At 42.7% G+C, this 15,827-nt stretch overlaps 1 protein-coding gene across 2 annotated transcripts in view; it reads left to right on the forward strand.

Moving 5' to 3' along the window:
* The window catches only part of Fchsd2 (FCH and double SH3 domains 2), a 182,029-nt gene extending 170,337 nt beyond the window's left edge, over positions 1-11,692 (forward strand). For both annotated transcript variants that reach the window (XM_051192377.1, XM_051192378.1), the window contains 6 exons: positions 4,506-4,589; positions 4,709-4,886; positions 5,297-5,517; positions 6,313-6,442; positions 6,529-6,611; positions 9,788-11,692. In XM_051192377.1, coding sequence (XP_051048334.1) covers positions 4,506-4,589; positions 4,709-4,886; positions 5,297-5,517; positions 6,313-6,442; positions 6,529-6,611; positions 9,788-9,871 — 780 coding nt within the window. In that variant the 3' untranslated portion in view covers positions 9,872-11,692. The remainder of the gene's footprint in view (positions 1-4,505; positions 4,590-4,708; positions 4,887-5,296; positions 5,518-6,312; positions 6,443-6,528; positions 6,612-9,787) is intronic.
* Positions 11,693-15,827: the final 4,135 nt, after the last annotated feature.

Consider the following 15,827-nt stretch of genomic DNA (forward strand, 5'->3'; position numbering starts at 1 on the left):
TTGAAATGGGGGGTCTCATTTTATAGTCTATGTAGAAGATACCTTCAAATTTGGGGCAGTCCCCTGCCTCTGGCTCCCAAATGCTAGGATTACAGACAAATAAATACTACCATGCATGACTTTTATTGTAATCTTACAATACCTCTGCATATGTTAGGTAGTCCATTGTTGGCCATAACTTATCATCACAAAGTACATCATTGTACATTTGTGACCAGCTAAACATTATCTTCTCTATTTTCCTATTTCTTTGTCTGGCTCCTCACTGAAGATCCATAGGAACAGAAACTTTGTGTACCTTATCTGTATGTGTTCAGCACCTGTGACAATACCTGGGCACAGTAAATAACTATAGAATGAGTAAATGAATGATACAAGGAAGGCATGAACAAATGAATCCTCTGACCCCACTGTGATTAAAAAAAAAAAAAACAGCCCCCCCCAAAAAAACAGTAGAAGATGATAATGTCATAGATGATGGGAGAATATAGAGAAAATTTTCCAACTGTTGTACCCTGATACCCCATCTCAGCCCCATGTACTGAATGTTGGCTGCATCTACTACTCAATACTACTCAATGAGTTTGTCATACATTCATTAAATTTGAACACATGGTACTTCTTGTTTCCTAAAAAGGGTTAGGGCTTTTACCAGTGTAGCTTGTTTTAATACTCTTCTGAAAATTTGAAGTCATCTTCTGAGATACTTAGAAAGGTCTTCCAAGGTATAAAGCTAAAGCTTCAAGTATTTCTGGATGTTACTTCTTTTTGTTCCGTTTCCTTGAAAGTTCCAGAAATAAGATGTGTGATATTTACTGGAGCATCTTAAGCCCCCAGCTGATTTCATACACTCAAATTCTTCCCCATCTCTGCTTTCTGCTGACATGGCTGGTCTTTTCCCTATAGAAAACCAGAGTAGGGAAATCTGTCTAGGGATCTGAAGTTTAGCTCCGTAGTAGAGTGCTTCACTCTCATGCAAGACTCTGGGTTCAAATCCCCAACCCTTAGCCCTGTGCTTGATTCCCAGAATACCCATGATAGAAAAGGAGAACTGACTCCCAGAGTGTACAGACATACACGTAGGCAAAACTCACATAAATTTTTTTGCAAGAACTGGGTATTATGGTGCATACCTTTAATGCTAGCACTCTGGAGGCAGCGTCAAGCAGATCTTTTGAGTTCCAAGCCAACTAAAGCTATGTAGTGAAACCCTATCTTAAAAACAAACAAGCCTTGTAATAAATGTCAAATATAAAGGAAGAATACCAATTTATATGTGTATCTCCAAGATCTCTGTGCACACTCTTCAGCTTTTTGACAATGGATAAGTGTGACTTTTAAAAGCCAGGAAGCAAAATACAGAAAATGTAAAGATAAGGTGGGAATGGATATCTGACTTACTGAATATTCAGACTTAAAGGACATAGGATTAAGATTGTATATTTAGTATCCATTTATTAACTAATTGCTGTCTGTAATTGGAATGAGAGATGAAAAGTAGCCTTCATTAAGTCATTTTAGTAGGAAACCCACAGAGATGAACTAGCTGGAGTGTTATTCATGGAAGTCAGGTTCTGAGAGATGCAAAGGTCTCACCAAAGTAAAAGGAAAGAAGCAAGTAGCTCATAGTGGCTGTTCTGGGAAAACATAGGCACTGCACCACAAAACACAAGTAATAGAAAGAACTACTCTTTATTTACTATTCCTAATCTCTTCAGTAACCCTATAAGGAAAATATTTTGTAAATACCTCCATGTACCAGCAGTGCTTTTTTCTTGTTTGTTTGTTTTCTAGGTTTTGGAATGTAGCATTGACAAAAAAACCTCTGCCCTTAAAGAACTTTATATTCTAGTTGGGGTGGAGTGGAAAGAAACCTAATAAACCAAAGACAACTTTTTTAAAATTAATTTTTATTTATGTTGGTGTTTTTGCCTGCATGCATATCTGTGTACCACATTTGTACCTGGTGCCCACAGAGGCCAGAAGAGGGTATTGGGTCCACTAGAACTAAATTTACAAACAGTTGTGAGCTGCCATGTGGATGCTGCAAATTAAACCTGGGTTCTTTGCAAGAGCAGCTAGTGCTCTAACAGCTGAGCCATCTCTCTAGCCTCTCGATGATATCTTTGGGTCATTTGCTCATAGCAATGGACTGAAGCCAAACTTATATTCAGCAGACTAAGGTGGTGGTGCATACCTTTAATCCCAGCACTTGGGAGGCAGAGTCAGACAGATCTCTGAGTTCAAGACCAGCCTGTTCTACAAAATGAGTTCCAGGACCACCTGGGCACCTGGAATACACACACACCAAAAAAACAAAACAAAACAAAACTGTCTTGAAAAAAAAAAAAAAATGAAGGAGAACTGACAGGGAAGAAACAGAGACAAGGAAAAGCACAGTATGCTCAAAGAACAGGAATAAGTGAGTATGCTGCCTCAAGGCTTTGAGAGGCTTACAGGGCCCACTCACTGTACATCTTATACACATTACTCTAGTGCTTGCTTCTGTTGCCTACTGCTGTAAAGCTGGACAGTCCACATGGACTTCCATAGTTTGTCACAGGACAACGGCATGTTGTACTCTGTCCCCTCCTGCCTTGCTTTTACACACATTCAATTCTAGTTGTATTGATAATAAGTCTTCAATGTACTTAGGAAAATGACTGCATTACAAAGGTGCCTTTTGCTAGTGGTTTTCTTTGGTTGTATTTAGCTTTTCTTCTTTGAAACAGGATGTCACTTTGTAGCTCAGGCAGGCCTGGAACTCATCTTGTCTCAACCTGGGATTATAGGCATGTGCCACCCTGTCTAGCACACAATATCGTTTCTAAAAGTTCCACAGAAAAAAAAAATACTAAGAGTAAATGAGTGGAGGTTTTCTTCATATTTTGAAGTCAGAAGTAATCGACTTAAAATCTGTCATTGGAACTGGTGGTAGTGGCACATGCCATTAACTCCAGCACTTGGGAGGCAGATGCAGGGAATTTCTGAGTTTGAGGCCAGGCTAGTGTACAGAGTGAGTTCCAGGACAGCCAGGGCTACACAGAGAAACCCAGTCTCAAAAAAAAAATCTGTTGGTATAGTATTCTCAATGGTTGCTCATATTCAGTCCAGTTTCTATGCCAGGAAGCTATGGCATCATCCATAATCTAGGTTTTGATGAGATAGGAAATGTGTTTTAGGAAGTGACTCACTTTCTTTTTTCTTTTTCCTTTTTTTTTTTGTTTGTTTGTTTGTTTGTGTATTTGTTTTGTTTTGTGGTTTCTCTGGCTTTGGAGGCTGTCCTGCAACTAGCTCTTGTAGATCAGGCTGGTCTCAAATTCACAGAGATCCACCTGCCTCTGCCTCCCAAGTGCTGGGACTAAAGGTGTGCACCACCACTGCCCAACAAGAAGTGACTCACTTTCAACAAATTTGTGGTGCAACTCAATAAGTAGATAGAAGAGGATCAGAAATTCAAGGTGTTCAAGGTCATCCTTAGCTACATAGCAAGATTTTAGGTCAGCCTGGGTTACATGAGAGCCTAAATCCCCACTCCCAAGAAAATAAAATATGGCTCACTTTATTACCTTCTATTTGTTTGTATAATTTGTAACTATTCTATACTTGAGACTGAGATTTTGAAAAACAATAAAGCCTTGTGTGATAGTGGGACTTGGGGGAAGTGTAGAAGGCTTTTTTACTAGAGAACTAGAAGACACATGTCACATGATGGACAAGACTCTCCAGGAAGCCTTGGAGGAGGCTTTCTCTGTGGCATTTCCTCTGGAGCATCTTGAGTTTCCTCCAAGGTCTGTGTCTCAAAAGCAGACATGGTGGTGGGTGCCACTGAGATAGTAAAGCAACTTCAGCTAGTGGAGAAACATCATGTGGATCAGTCCCAGTCTCCACACTCAAGGTGGAGCAAATCCCAACCTCAGCCATTGACTGGTTCACTACTTTTTCTTTGGGCCACGACTTACAGTGAGGAGATGCTCAAGCACTGCAATCCATGTCCATAGTGTCTGTGTTTCCACTGCATGCACTTCATGATAGCTTCTGACAGAGCTTCCATTCAAGTGCTGTTAGAGCTTTCATTCAAGTGCCTTCTCTGTTACTTATGCCTCCCAGGTCATCTTGGTTCTGTGCTTATTCTTGCCACATTGACCACCATTCTCCAGAGAATGGTATGGTTGACATTTGGAATAAATGGAGGCATTGTGCTGAATAACTTATGGCAGATAAGCACAGCAGATATGCAAGCTGGAGCCAACCTCCAGGCCCTCTGCTTCCAGCACTGCCTTCTGCTCACTGAACCTGATTACCTCTTGAGGATCCAGTTTCTGTTGCAGTTTTGTTTAATTTTCTGAAGTAAAACTTCACCTCATTATGATAGTTTTACAACACTAAACTTTCGTTTCTCAAAATCATCTTAATATTTTGATCCCTGGCTTTTGTTATGACCAGCTCACATCTGCTCTTTATCTAACCTTTTTGATTTTGTTCATGGCCATCCTACATTGCAGGCTTCTCAACCAGATGAGTTGACCATTGAGGAACATGAGGTGTTAGAAGTGATTGAAGATGGAGATATGGAAGACTGGGTAAAGGTATATTCCTTTGCTCATATCACCCCTTCTTGTGATGTTTTAGGCATTTATTTTGGTTCTTGGTATGGTCTATCCAAACTGTGTCTACAAACCTGTTTTTTCCCTTGTCTTTTACCCAGGCTCGAAATAAAGTTGGACAAGTGGGTTATGTTCCAGAAAAGTACCTACAGTTTCCCACCTCAAACAGCCTACTGAGCATGCTGCAGTCTTTGGCTGCTTTGGACAGTCGGTCACACACGTCCAGCAATTCCACAGAAGCAGAACTCGTTTCAGGCAGCCTCAATGGAGATGCTAGTGGTAAAGACTAAAATAAGACACTCAGTCTGGTCACAGTTGTGACCTAAACTAGTACCTAGAAGTTACTAAAGCCTTCGGTAGATTTTAAAAGCACTTTATGTCCTATGTCTTCCTATATTTTATAGCACTAGTCCTGTTCAGTAGAAGCATATAGTTACTTTCAGTGAGTGAAAACTTAAAACTTAATCTTGTCTTGTATGATGCTCAGAAGGTGTCATGGAGAACGAGGGTGGCTGTGAAATCAGTCCACCTGGCTAGACATGTTGTGTGTACACTTGTTATTCTAGTAGTTTAGAGTTTGTTGCAAGTTTGAGATCAGCCTGGGCTACAGAAAAGACCTTGTCTTAAAATCTAAGGTAAAAGCAATACATTTGTCTGTTCTTACCAGTTTGTCTTTCTCTTGTTTCCAGTCTGTTTTGTGAAAGCACTTTATGATTATGAGGGCCAGACAGATGACGAGTTGTCCTTTCCTGAGGGAGCAATTATCCGTATTGTGAACAAAGAAAACCAAGATGACGATGGCTTCTGGGAAGGGGAGTTCAATGGGCGAATTGGTGTTTTCCCATCAGTGCTAGTGGAAGACCTCTCAGCCTCAGAAAATGGTGACAGTCCTGGGACAAGAGAGATTAAGGTACGTGAGAGGGAGAAAGATAGATAAGCCTCTCCTTCATTCTGTTCCTTAATAGCCAGGTGTCTGCACAACTGAATTTGGAAAACTGGAGGCTTATTAGGACTTTGTAGAAAATGACCATCTTACATTCCATTTTTTCCCAAATTGTTTCCTCTAAGTTCATTAAAATACTAATTTTCATATGACATTTGAAAGATGATTTTGTTGGAGAGAAAGAAGCCAAAGAGGAGATCTATTGCCTCCAGCTAGCTTCTGTAGTATGGCTCTTAGCTATCCCTTCTACCTCATGAGACCTCTCCCTCTCCTGGGTTCTACCTGAGCTCTAAGGGGCTCAGTTTCCTTTAACAGCTAAGTGTTGTTTTACAGGAAATTGTTCCAGCAGACCTGGCAGATAGAAGGGTAAAGTGTACAATCATGACTGCTTAGTCTGACATGTAGAAAACCTAGGGAAGTCAGGAACTCAACCAATGATTTTATCTTCACAGACACCATCTGTCCCCCATTTGTTCTTCACAAGTTTAACTGAATTGCCTAATAGAAGAACCCCAGAGAATGGTTTGATTCAGTAACTTTTTAACATAAACTAAAATCAATGGAAATCTGAGAGGGAAGTGTTAAGTGCAATGCAGAGTTGAAGCTTCAGAGTTTATTGTATGCCCATTTGCTCCTATGAGGCTGACAAGTGTTAACAGTTACAACTTAGCTTCAGAGAAAGAAAAGGCATGCTGAACAGTAAAACAGCCAAGCTCTTCTTCCTGAGGAGAGCATCTCGTAACCCTGTCTCCTTTGCTACAGATCTCTCCATCCCCCAAGCCACACACATCCCTGCCTCCACTGCCACTGTATGACCAACCTCCTAGCAGCCCGTATCCCAGTCCAGATAAGAGGTGCTCCCAGTTCTTTCCCCGGTCTCCTTCAGCCAATGGTAAGCATCCTGAGCACATGCCCTCACCACTAACTTCTACACTAGCATCTTTACTGTTCATCAACCTTTTGGGTTCTCTCCCTCAGAAAACAGCCTTCATGCTGAATCGCCAGGATTCTCACAAACCTCAAGGCAGACTCCCGACTCCTCATATGGCAAGCTGCGACCTGTAAGTCTCTTTTTTAAAGGGTTATACATTGCATAGTTCTTCCATATTGAAAGTGAGAAATTCACACACACACACCACCCCCATGGTCCCTGTTTTTACTGATCTGCCATGCAATGGTTTGGGGAAGTAAAAGCTATTGGAAAGAAAAGCTATAAAATGAGCTGGATGTGGTGGTGCATGCCTTTAATCCCAGCACTCGGGAGGCAAAAACAGGTGAATCTCTGTTAGTTCTAGGATAGTCTGATCTATATAGCAAATACTAGGCCAGAAAAAAAGAGGGAGGTAGCACTTACTGCTACTATAGAGGACCTGAGTTTGGTTCCCAGCACCAACATACATGGTAGCTCACAACTATCTGCAGCTCCAGTTCCCGAAAGTCCAATGCCTTTTTCCAGCCTTCTCAGTCACCAGGATGCACAAGGGACAAATACATGCATTTAAACAAACACTCATACACATAAAATAAAAATCATTTTTCATAGAAGGAAGACTATAAAATAATTGACCTAGTCTACATTGGAATATTCCTCACTGAGCCAGGGAAGATCAACGAGGGTAGCTGTGCAGTACTTAAATGCAAACATAAATAACACAACTGTGAAGCAATTTCTTATTATACATTTATTAGGAACCTCTCTCTCGGGGGGAGGGGAGGCTCGAGACAGGGCTTCTCTGTATTGCTTTGGAGGCTATTCTGGAACTAGCTCTGTAGACCAGGCTGTCCTCAAACTCACAGATCCACCTGCCTGTGCCCCCTAAGTGCTGGGATTAATGGCATGCACCACCAATGCCTGGCTAAGAACCCATTTTTCAACTGAGCTGTGGTGGCATACACCTTTAGTCCAGGTACAGAGGTAGAGGCAAAGGCAGGTGGATCTCTGTGTTTGAGGCCAGCCTGATCTGCAGATCAAGTTCCAAGACAGCTAAGGTTACACAGAGAAACCCTGTCTCAAAAAAAAAAAAAAAAAAAAAATATTCTGGGGGCTGAAGAGATGACTTAGTAGTTAAGAGCCCTGGCTACTCTTCCATCAGACCTGGGTTCAATTCTCAGCACCCCTGTGACAGCTCAGAGGCACATGCAACTCCAGTTCTGAGGATCCAGTGCCCTCTTCTAGCCTTCCAGACACTGCATGTACATGGTAGGCAGACAAAACAGTTATACACATTACAGTATACTTTCTTTTTCCAGACAGGGTTTCTCTCTGGCTTTGGAGGCTGTCCTGGAACTAGCTCTTGTACACCAGGCTGGTCTCGAACTCACAGAATCCCCCTGCCTCTGCCTCCCAAATGCTAGGACTAAAGGTGTGTGCCACCACTGCTCAGTTACAGTATATTTTTTTAAAGAACCTATTTTTCTGTGTTTGTTTCTTTGAAGGACATTCAAATAAGATAAACTTCATGACCTCAAAGAACTTATGATCTAAAGGATATATTCTAGCAGGTAGTTATCTCTGCAGTTAGTAGTTTGTTACCCTGCACTCTACTGTCATTCCACTCTCATCCACCATTACATTCCTAGGCCATAGCCTGAAAACTGGTAATCTAAAGGAGATGAGGCAATTGTGTTTTATCTGAATTTGATGCCTTGATTCCTTGATCCACTGGCTTCATTCATTCAGTATATGTGCATTGAGAACCTTGTTGGGAGTCAGGGGTCTTTATTCTAATTCTCATTGTGACAGGAAGACATTGTAAGGTGGGGCCCAGCAGAGTTTTGGTTGCATATACATTTTAAAACCTTGCTACTGGCTGGGCAAGGTAGCACCTGCCTGTAATTCTCAACACTTGAAAAGCTGAGGTAGGAAGATCATGAGTTTAAATCCAGCCTAAACTATATAATAGCAAGACCCTGTCTCAAAAAGGAAAAAAAAAAAAAAAAAAACAATGCTCTAGCAGCTTAGTGGGGAATGTGGAAGGAAGCAGAACAGATGAGCTACTAGGAGGCAGGAGCAGGCAGTGGCAGCAAGGCTATCAGGTGGAGGGAATGCAGTGAAAAGTATATCTCTATAGATATACTTCATAGTTCTGTCTCTGCACTGCATCCGTTGAAGTCAATGAACTCACTCATTGATGAGTCATTGATTTCATCTACTCAAGACCATGAAAACCATTTCCATACCAACAACTCCTGAGCTTTGGCTTGTGGGATCACAGCTTAGATGCTCCAGACCCACACACTCAGCAAAATGGAGTTAAATCTCTTCCCTTCTGGACATGTTCCTTCTCCATCTTGCCTGTGTAGGTTAGAAGTCACATCCTCCTCCAAGTCTTGGAATCAGTCATTCCTGCTGCCTTATGGGTCCCAGTCTCCTATCCCTCAACACAAACACTTGCCAGAGGAAACCAGCTGGGTTTATTATTCTCAGAACCTTCTGCTGCTCTGTACTGTTCAGGTTGACATTAGCACTCATCCAGACAACCAGGACATCTCCTATGTCATCTTCAAAGTATACATACCCACCTACAGTCTCTTCTCAAGCTGTTGAGTCATGTTTTCCCATCCAAATCTAACATTTCTTAAAACCAACCAAAACCTCTACCTACATATAAAACCCAAGTTTCTTGTTTCTTTTCTCTTTTCAGTGCTGGAGATTGAACCCAGGGCCTTGAGCCTGCTAAAAAGCACTCTACCACTAGGCTACATTCCCAACCTCATGTTTTTTTGGTTTGGTATGAGACAAAATCTTATGGTATAGCCCAAGCTGACCTCCATCTTTCTGCAATTCTCCTGCCTCAACTCCTGCATGCTAAGATTAGAGGCATGTACCACCATGCCTGACTATCCAGGTTTTTTACTCTAACTTAGTAAAGCTCTTCACTACTTGCCTCAACCCATCTCTCCAGCCTTCCTCCCTGTGGCTATCCTCAGAAATATAATGAGCAGTTCTTGTCTCTATAGTATGTCTTCTTTTTGCCACCTTCAGGCCTTTGCTTTGGAGAAGGGTTTTAGGGCTACAGCAGCTCCTATTCTTGGGACATTCAGCCTAAGAAGCAGTCTGATCTGACATTTCATGCAGAATGGTGCCTGCTTTTTAGGGTAGGGAGCATATGGAAATCTGGAAGCATGTCCCAGACCTGCAGTGTCAGTGTCTGTAAAGAGGAGCATTGGAGCTTTCCATGTGGCAGGTTTTGAGTCAAGAAGCTGACTGACAATCCTGCAATTGTCTCCTGCTCAGGTTCGGGCGGCACCCCCACCACCCACACAGAACCACCGACGGCCACCTGAGAAAATGGAGGATGTGGAGATCACACTGGTGTGACAGTGGGCTTACCTTCCGTTATTGCTACAATCAAGGCCAGGCTTGGAGTTTGGCCAGTCGTTTTTAGGCACCTTTGCATGATGACTCTTGAACAGAGCAAAACCAAGGAGGATTCTCTGTGTTACTGGTTGGCCTGATTGTGCCTTTTTTTGTTGTCATTTTCTATGTCATCTCTCCTACCATAGCACAAATCGTAGTGGGTCCTAGAAGCAGAGAGGAGCAGCTCTCATGCCTTATGGTGGCCCATTTTTATATGAGACTCAAGGCCAGGCCCAGAATTACTGATCATGTGCACTTGTACAGTATATTACTGTGGTCACAAGGCTGTGGCAAAGATCTCATCTTTCTTAAGTGGATTTTGCTCTTCTGATTAAGTATTAATCAGATTATGTTGGCTATATAAGGAAGCAAGATGGGTCCAGGAGAGGCTGGCTCCTCCCTGAGCTTCATTCCCATACCGAAAATGCAACTTTACTGGGAAGAAAGTGGAGTCATTGCCTAAGCTTAGCGCCAATTGCATTAACGCACATCTCTTCCACAACTAACAGATTTAAAATAACAGTGTCCTTTGTATTAATATTTATGCCATTCATTTAGTATTAGTGGGCTAACCTGGAGGGGCTGAAGCCACATCTTGCCCGTTACCTAGACTAGCAGAGGGAGGTTATGGCAGAAGCAGAAATGGAGCTTCCAGATCTGAAATGAGCCACTTTAATGTTCTTTTTGTCTTTGGGTATTTTCCCTCTTGGTGTATGCCCTTCCGGCCTACATTGAACAGGCCTACATTGGGCAGCTCCTCTACTGAGAAGGCCCTTATATTATTTTATTCCCAAGCCAGAGTACTGGCCCAGACATCAGGTTGTGATTAGTGCAGACCAGCTACCACCTTCAGCAAGTGCAACTTCAGGTCCCACTGCCCTGACATTTGTCTGGGGTGAAGAACATGTGGGCCCTGGAGGAAACCTGCTTCCTGGGGAAGGGATAGAGGACCGCATGCCTGCACAGGTGAAACCAAGGAGACCAGACCTTCAGGTCATGGGAAAGCCACATGGTGTTGCCTATGGCCATAGCAGCAGGCCTGAAGGGCTGCCCACTGTGGACTGTGGGTCTTCTTGACCTAGGGAACAAAGTGATGTTTGCCAGTTCTCTTTACCTTGGTTGGGGAATGAAGTTCACAGATTTAAAGGTCGTACCATGCTTTGAAATTTCCATCCCTCCTGAGAATCTCCAAAAACTTGAAATGCTTACATGTCCCCGTGGGATTTTTGACTGATAACAGAACTGAAGGGATTATCATTCATTTGACCACTTTAGCAATGATACTCTGATGAATCTTCTCCATGAATTTGAATTTTTGTTTTTTGCATTTCTTTATCTGTTGATCTATTTGAGGTCTTTTTATGTTTATCAAACTTATTCTTAAGTTTAAAAAATTAAAAGGGTGTTTTAAGATTTTCAAATTTGCTTATCTTTAAAGTGCTTATTATAGAGTAATTTCTGCCACCCAGTCTTATATTCTCTTCAGCTAACCAAATTATGCTTGGATTTGAGTTTCCCATAACCTCAGAGTTATTTGAACTCTTTTGTTATATTTTAAAATATTTTTTGGAAGAGCTGCTAATTTTATTTTAAGGAACAAAGTTGTAAAAATATGCCTCCTTTTTAAAAAATAACCCTTCTCTCCAGGCCGCATAACCCAGCATCACCGTGCACAGGTCAGGGCCAGAGGAAGCCTCCGTGCAGATGCGCTTTCTTTACAGTGGCTGTAAAAAGTTTGTATTTATTATGTATGAAATGTTGAATAATAAAAAATGAAATTAAGTTTTCCAAGTGTCCTGATTAAAAAAAAAAAAAAAAAAAAAAAAAAAAAAAGTTGATTAAACAGGATTTGAGAGAGAGTAAAAAGGGGGAAATGCTTCTTACAAAAACACTCCTAGGTCATGCTTAAACCACTTCCCGTGTGCAGAAAGCAGGAAGGGAATACACCCAGGCAACAAGATCCTGATGTTATTCTTTTCCAGCAAGAGGGAAGAAAAGACATTATGTATTTGAGGCCAGGACTACTAGGCATGCTGGTGATCTAGTTACAAGATGAGATCCTCTGGCATACAAACAACCACAAGCCAAGGACTAGAGCCCAGCCTGGGTGTAGAGGAACTCACAGGTTTTATAGATATAGAGATATATATGTATGGGAGTGTGCATGTGCCACAGCACATCTATGTGGGGATCAGGAGAGTTTTTCAGAGATGGCTCTCTGTGTACTTTGCTGAGGCAGGTCTCCTGTTTTTGTTGTGCTGTATACTCTTGGACCACCCATCTTACAGAAGCTGGGTTACAAATGTGTCCTACTATATCTTGCCTTTTGTCACTGTGAGTCCTGGAAATTGAACTCAGCTTGTGCAACAGGGGCTCCTATTCACTGAGCCATCTCACCAATCACATTGTGTCATTCAATTGTTTGACTATGTAATACTCTAATCATTCCTTTTGTGAAGAGCATTCAAGTTGTATCTAGCCACTTTCTTCTAAGAAATTGAAGCTAACATCACTGTGTATAGTTCTTTATAAGTTTGTTCCATTGTAAATATTGGGCAAATTCCTAAATGTAGATTTTTGACAGAAAGGGTGTATTTACTTTTTTTAGATTTTTGCCAAATTGGCCTCCAAAAGAATTGCATCCATTTGCATTTCCACCATCAGCATATGGAACAACATGAACTTGGAAGTCGAGTATTGGTCATCAAATTCAGCATAAAGACTGATCCTGTGTGCTACAGCTGAGAAGCCTAGATCCAGGAAGGACAGAAAGTATGTAGCACAGAGAGGCATACAAACACCATCAGCACTATCATTTCTCAGTCTTCAGGGTCTTCAGCGCAAGGGCTCCTTTTCCATCCCCTAGTCATACAGTAACCACAGGAAGAACAAGGTTTGAGTGCCATGAGTCTGGAAAAGACTGTAAGGACGTATTTTCTGCACTGAAAGCAGCCCACTTTCAAGTCTGACAGTAGTCTTAGAGATCTGGTCTTCAACTTAGGTCCAGAGTTCAGCTAGTTGTCCTACCCCAGTGTCATCCATGTGGACTTCCTTTGTCACAGGAACTAACCAAGCCATAGACTCACTGTTCGTTACCTGGCCCTGCCTCTCTCAGCCTAGTTCCATAAGTCAGAGTCACAGTAGAAGACTGTTGTCTGGACTTAGCCCTGCCACTGCCTAATAGGCTATCCTTCCATCCTTCCCTCCCAAGCTGCTACTACCCCACCTTTAAAAAGGATGCAATGAGCCGGGTGGTGGTGATGCATGCCTTTAATCCCAGCACTCAGAAGGCAGAGGCAAGCAGGTCTCTGAGTTCGAGGCCAGCCTGGTCTACACATCTAGTTCCAGGATAGCCAAGGCTATACAAAGCAACCCTGACTCAAAAAACAAAAACAAGGCTGGAGAAATAGCTCAGTAGTTAAGAGCACTGGCTGCTCTTCCAGGGGTCCTGAGTTTGTTCCCAGCAACCATATGGTGGCTCACAAACATCTGTAATGAGATCTAGTGCCCTCTTCTGGCCTGAAAGCATACATGCAAACAGAACACTGTTCATTAAAAAAAAAAAAGCAATGAAGGTGACTTCAATGGGTTTATCCAACTGTACCTCTAGATTAGTTGAATTATTCTGCATACAGAAGGAAGGAAGGGAGAGAAGGAGGGAGGGAGGAGATTCAGGCCTGAACATATCCCCAGAGACAAGGCAATTATTGTGATATCACTCCCAGACTGCACTAGTCCCAGCCACAGCACTAAGATTTGATTCTAATTACTGCCCAGCTCCCTCGAGTAACCTATGACAGTATCTACCTGACCTATGACAGTATCTACCTGCACTAATCTACATTTATTGTGAGTTGGTGTGTATACGTGTCAGAAATACAACCAAATATAGAACTTTCATGTCAGAAAATGTACAGTTGAGATTTTCCTGAAATCCTACAACTTGATATATCCAGTTGAGTCCTTCCTGGACTCTTGCTGGGTTTGCTTTGTAAAAGCAAGAGGAGCTGATGAGAGCACCAGAGTGTCTTTTCCCTGAACTATTTCCCTTTGGACCCAGCAGCCAAGAAAACACATCAGATTCCTCCATGTCTTCCTGAGAGTGTTGTTCAGGGAACTTGTTTTTAAATGTTCCCTGAAAAACAGAAAGGAACCTGTGAGCAGGGGTCACAGGCTTGTGTGCCAAACACACCAGTAAGGGGCAGGGTGAACTGGGCAAAGACCTGTGGTTAATTCCTGCCATGATCTCAGTTCAGCCCTCATCTGTAACTTGGGAGTGAGAAGCTGCCTCAGATCAAGGACTAAATAAGGTCATGTACAGATGAACTGCAGATAGTGACGTGTGGATATAGTGACAACGGGCAAGGTACCCAGAGTATGTCTGAATCTCAGCTGGCGTCAGGACTCCTGCAGAGGCCACCTACTGGGGTAGTAGGAGCACTACAGCAGGACTTGTTCCTGTGGTGTCAAGATCAGTAAAGCTCTGAGCAGTTCAGACAGCAGCCCTCACACCTGTAGATCAGCCTAGGAAAGTTCCATGGAGGGGTACACACAGCCTGGTACACAAGCCTGTGGCTTGCTTAAAATTTATAAAGATAGGAATGGGAGCAGCAGCTAAAAACGGTTTCCACAAGGCTAGACAAGGCCCTCTACTGAACCTGAGTCCAGTTTTTGCCAGAGAGAAACAGAATCTTCACCTATTTTATTGTTGTTTTGGCTGCTTTAAAAGCAATTTTTTTTTAACAGTCTCATGTAGCTCAGGCTGGGCTCCAACTCAGGGTGATCTTGCATTTCTGATCCTCTTGCCTTCTGAGTATTATGATTTCAGGCATGATATACAATACTGTTTTATGTGATGCAGGAGATTGAATGTATGAGGAGCTTCATGCAAACTAAGCAAGCATCCTACCAAATAAACCCAAGTCCCTTTCACATAGTTCTGCTGTGACCTTAGGCAAACTCCTGCCACTTCTTTAGTCTTACTCCACACACAGGCCATTCGAGTTTTTATTGGGGACCCTAGAGGTCGCTCCCTTGCTGGCCCTGGCTCTTCCTTGGGGATTCACATTAACTCCCTTAGGAGAATGGGAGGGGTAGAAGAGTCCTTGTTCCCAGGAGTGACTTACATTTCCTGGGTAATTCTTATGGGTCATCAAGATAGGGTTCACTACTACCTGAAGTATGACAGAAACATCTGGAGGGACTTGGCCCAGACCGTGTGGCTGGCAGCAGCCTTCCAGGACTCACTCTGGTGTCCCTGCGTGTGCCTCAAATGGAAGAGCAATCCGGAGAGTCAGGTTAGGCATGGCTCTATGTTCCCTTGATGGAGGAGTCTACCCAGTTGGAATTTGGCTTTGTGGTACCAAAAACCTCTGAAATGATTCAGAGGTTAAGAGCACTTGCTGCTCCTGCAGAGTACCTGGGGTTCAGTTCCGAGCCAACCACATGACAGCTCATCCATAAGATCTGACCTGTGTGGGCACACACACAGCACACCTACATACCTGCAGGTGGAGGGGGAAAAAAACCTTAAAATTTTTTGTTTCTTGAGATATGGTTTCTCTGTATTGCTTTGGAACCTGTTCTGGAACTCATTCTGTAGATGAGGCTGGCCTAAGATCTGCCTACCTCTGTCTCCTGAGTGCTGGGATCAAAGGTGTGTGTCACCAGTGCCCCACCTAAAATAATTATTTAAAAAAGAAAAAGGATGTGGGTGGAGGATGTAATTGGCAGATGCCTTTCCTGACCCACACAAAGCCTGAGGTTCTGTCCCTAGCACCATATGGGATGGGGGCACACATCTGTAATGACAGCACTTGGGAGGTGTTGGCATGTGCAGGAGAATCACACATTCACAGTCATATTCAGCTACATAGGCCATGTTTTAAAAGGAAAGGCTGCAGGGTGTGGTACAGAA

This window comes from Phodopus roborovskii, unplaced genomic scaffold, assembly GCF_943737965.1.
Source record: "Phodopus roborovskii unplaced genomic scaffold, PHOROB, whole genome shotgun sequence".
NCBI classification, from domain to species: domain Eukaryota; kingdom Metazoa; phylum Chordata; class Mammalia; order Rodentia; family Cricetidae; genus Phodopus; species Phodopus roborovskii.